Source organism: Mytilus galloprovincialis, chromosome 3 (assembly GCF_965363235.1).
Source record: "Mytilus galloprovincialis chromosome 3, xbMytGall1.hap1.1, whole genome shotgun sequence".
Taxonomy (NCBI): Eukaryota; Metazoa; Mollusca; class Bivalvia; order Mytilida; family Mytilidae; genus Mytilus; species Mytilus galloprovincialis.
Genome location: NC_134840.1, coordinates 86,654,892 through 86,659,695, shown reverse-complemented (window position 1 = coordinate 86,659,695; position 4,804 = coordinate 86,654,892). Strand labels below are relative to the sequence as shown.

General features: G+C 36.6%; 1 protein-coding gene across 1 annotated transcript; it reads left to right on the top strand.

Moving 5' to 3' along the window:
• Positions 1 to 3,877: 3,877 nt before the first annotated feature.
• Positions 3,878 to 4,462, top strand: LOC143066846 (uncharacterized). Its single transcript, XM_076239658.1, has one exon. It carries the CDS (start codon positions 3,878 to 3,880, stop codon positions 4,460 to 4,462), a length of 585 nt encoding a protein of 194 aa, XP_076095773.1.
• The last annotated feature ends 342 nt before the right edge of the window (positions 4,463 to 4,804 follow it).

Sequence of the window (4,804 nt, the reverse complement as noted above, 5' to 3'; positions counted from 1 at the left end):
TTAAACTCGATATAATATTTATTTAACATCTATGTTTCATTGATAATCAGTTACAAAAAGCGTCTAAACGGCATTTTGAACTGTTTTTGGTGGAATTACCGCCCGTATTTGGCAGCCACATTCCTTTCCTAGATGTCGCTGCATCATATATTTTTATGTGATGAATACGACATAGAAAAGGCGCGAATTTCAACATCAGTATGATAGAAATTTGCATTTCACAGGGTCCATTAACCTTTATTTAATAAAACTCTCTGATAAAACATTAAAATCTCTTTGCTTTAGTTTGTCTATTTTCTTTTTTAAAATCAAAAGGCACTATGCTGCGACAGCTGCGCTACTTGGTTTCACATTAATTGTCAAGAGTATTCCATCTCACATCTACGAGTGTATGAATGCTAGCAATATTAGCTGGGAATGTACAAATTGTGGAATGCCAACTTTCTCCACTAGCTTATTCAATAACCAATCAAGCATATCATTAAATTCTAGTAGTAACTGGAGTATGAGTGATACATCTCTCAATAACAGCTTAGGTGCTCCTCAGGCATCTTCATTGCCTATGATACTAAGACTAAATCAAAACCAAAAGTCAAAACATCACAAAAAGTCACTACTAAAAATCATTAACCTATCAGGATACTTAACATAAACTTTCAATCGATACGAAATAAAAAAGAAGATCTGAATCAATTAATTGATTCATCTAAACCTGACATAATCATAGGCACTGAAACATGGCTAGACAAAAATATATCTGACATCATATGAATTTTTTCCATCAGAACTATTTAAGACATTTAATGTCTATAGATCAGACAGACCACCAAATAAAAATAACCAAAGTCATGGAGGTGTACTTATTGCCATTAATAAAGAACTTATATAAGCACAGAAGTAAGTGAACTTAAAACTGACTGTGAAATAGTTTGGTCTCAAATAAACATGACTGGTAGTAAAAACTTATTAGTAGGCGCATACTACAGACCACCATCAGACAAAGGAACATCTTTACAACAACTAGAACTATATGTCTCCGAATACACCAACTAGAAAAGAAAGAATACTAGACTTAATCCTAGTTAACAATCCAACAACTGTCAACAAAGTAAACACACTCCCACCACTAGGACTAAGTGACCACGACATCGTCTACATAGAAACAGACACTTGGCTTCGAAAAGTTAGACAACATCCCAGAAAAATACTAAAATATGACAAAGCAAACTGGGAAAATATAGAAGCAGACCTACAAAAAACTCTAGAAGAGCTTACTATTATGAACAATAACAACAATAGTACTATCAATGAAATGTGGGATTTATTTAAAAACAAGAGGCTGTCACAACGACAGCAAACCGGATTTATTAACATTTATTTGTGTCCTGGCAATATCACAAGAACCATTACTGATGATTGGTGAAAGTGAAAATCGTCAATATCAAATTTGACCTCCATTTTGTCATAAGTATCAACATATTAAAATTTGAAAAGCTAAGATTGAATGGTTCGTGAGTAAATGCAACAATGTGAATGGAAACACCATTTTACGATCTTTCAAGAACCATAACTCCTGAACGGTAAAAGTCAAAATCGTCATTATTGAACTTGACCTCTATTTTGTCATCAGTAACAACATATTAAAATTTGAAAAGCTTTGGTTGAATGGTTCATGAGAAAATGCACGGACACGACTGGAAACACCATTTTTCAATCTTTCAAGAACCATAACTCCTGAACGGTAGAAGTCAAAATCGTCATTATTGAACTTGACCTCCATTTTGTCATCAGTAACAACATATTAAAATTTGGGAAGCTTTAGTAGAACAGTTCATGCGTAAATGCACGGACACGACTGGAAACGCCATTTTACGATCTTTCAAGAACCATAACTCCTGAACGGTAAAAGTCAAAATCGTCATTATTGAACTTGACCTCTATTTTGTCATCAGTAACAACATATTAAAATTTGAAAAGCTTTGGTTGAATGGTTCATGAGAAAATGCACGGACACGTCACTGGAAACACCATTTTTCAATCTTTCAAGAACCATAACTCCTGAACGGTAAAGGTCAAAATCGTCATTATTGAACTTGACCTCCATTTTGTCATCAGTAACAACATATTAAAATTTGGGAAGCTTTGGTAGAACAGTTCATGCGTAAATGCACGGACACGACTGAAAACTCCATTTTTCAATCTTTCAAGAACCATAACTCCTGAACGGTAAAAGTCAAAATCGCTATTATTGAACTTGACCTTCATTTAGTTGTCAGTAACAACATATTAAAATTTTAAAAGCTTTGGTTGAACGGTTCATGAGTTAATGCACGGACAACATTTGATTGCCGCCCGCCCGGCCGCCCGCCGTACATTCCCAAATCAATAACCGACATTTTTGTCACAAAAATCCGGTTAACAATATTACAAAATCAATAGATACAAGCATCCCACATAAAATGCTAACGTATAAACATCGACCTCCCTGGGTGCACAACAAACTCAGAAAAATGATAAATAAAAAGAATAAATTGTACTCTAAAATGAAAAAGGATAAAAAGCATATAGTAAAATATAAAAAACTAAAACAACAAGTCCAACAAGAACAGAGACGTGCCTATTGTACATACATAGAAAAAATTATCCTTGACCTTCCAACAAATGACCCGGACCTAAGTTACAGCAACCAATCAAAACCAAAGAAACTCTTTTCTTATATTAAATCAATCAGAACTGACAATAGTGGAGTTGCTCCCCTAAAAAAAGAGGGCCAATTAACAACTGATACAAAACAAAAAGCCGACATTTTAAATGAGCAATTTCAATCAGTCTTTACCACCGAAACAGCAAATAATATGCCTGATAAAGGGCCAAGTCCCCATCCAGTCATACCATCACTCACAATTACTACACCTGGCATACAAAAACTCTCACACAACATCAATCCGCACAAAGCCACGGGCCCAGATAACATCAGCGGCAGAGTACTAAAACAACTTCAAAACATTACGGCACCAATCCTCACCATTGTTTTCCAGAAATCACTTACAACTGGCCGTATACCACCCGACTGGAAACACGCAAATGTCGCACCTGCATACAAAAAAGGGGAAAAATACAACGCAGTCAACTACAGACCAATCTCTCTCACTTGTATCAGTTGCAAACTAATGGAACATGTCATTACTAAACACCTAATTAACCACCTAGAAAAAAACAACCTATTATACGACCTTCAGCACGGCTTCAGACACTCTAGATCATGTGAAACACAACTTCTATCTTTCATACAAGAACTAGCTTCAAATTCAGACAATAACACCCAAACAGCAGGGGCGGATGCAGGAATTTTCGAAAGGGGGGGTGCTAACCCAGGGCAAAGGGGGGGTGCAGGGGGGGTGCAAAACATATGTCCCGATACAAATGCATTGATCGGCAAAAATAAAGGGGGGGTGCGCACCCCCGGAACCCCCCCCCCTGGATCCGCCACTGAACAGACCTTGTAATTATGGACTTTGCCAAAGCCTTTGACAAAGTCCCACATCAAAGACTCTTATATACATTACATTTCTACGGTATTCAAAATGAAACACTTAACTGGATCTCTGCCTTCTTATCAAACCGCACACAAACAGTTGTCCTGGATGGGGAGTCATCAGACATTGCTCCAGTTACTTCTGGTGTCCCACAGGGAACAGTTCTGGGTCCAGTTCTATTCCTGGTATATATTAACGACCTACCAGAATATTTGAAATCCAGTAAACTCAGACTGTTCGCAGACGACAGCATCATATACAAAAGCATCAAATCTAAAGAAGATTGTGATAGCCTTCAGAAAGATCTTGATGCTGCTGCAAAGTGGGAAGAAGACTGGCTGATGGCTTTCCATCCAGACAAATGTACAGTTCTCACTGCCTCAAACAAGAAAAATACCATCAAACACGACTACATCCTTCACGGCCACACTCTAGAATCTGTCTCCTCCGCAAAATATCTTGGAGTTACACTGCAATCCGACTTAAAATGGACACAGCATACAAACAACATCATTGGTAATGCTAATAAAAGCCAAGGCTTTCTAAAAAGAAATCTGAAAACATCCATTACAAACATTAAGTCTCAGGCATATCTAGCACTTGTCCGACCTAAACTAGAATATGCTTGTTCGGTTTGGAACCCTCATACTGCTGAACAATGCAATAAACTTGAGATGGTTCAACGTCGGGCTGCTATATATGCCTGTAATCGTTATCACAACACCAGTAGCGTTACAGACATACTCAATACTTTAAATTGGCCTACCTTACAACAACGCAGACTTAAAACCAGACTTATAATGTTTTATAAAATTGTTCATCATATTGTCGCTGTACCTTCAACATTACTCATTCCAACAGACAATAGAACTCGACAATTTCATCCACAAACTTACAGACACCTACTTGCATTTAAAGATTGTTAGAAATACTCATTTTTTCCGTATACTATTACACAATGGAATGTACTACCCCCAAAGGTGTAGTACTTTCTCCCACTCTAAATATTTTTAGAGAACAGTTGACACCTACTGTTCTCTACAATATAGAACAGTAAACCTAGTAGTTATGTAAATAGTTTTAACCACATGTCATGTTAGTATTTGTTTATTTTTTGGCACTTTTATTTTGTAAATATTTATTTATTATTATCCTACGCATGCGCAGCAGTTAGTAATCATCAAAAATCTGATGGATAACTGGATATCATAAGAAGAAGAAAACATTACGTCTCAGTGTTACTGAGACCTGAGACTACTCCGTATAAC

What these genes read in the sequence shown, in the direction of transcription:
- LOC143066846 (XM_076239658.1), top strand. Translation starts at nt 3,878, where the DNA reads ATGGCTTTCCATCCAGACAAATGTACAGTTCTCACTGCCTCAAACAAG.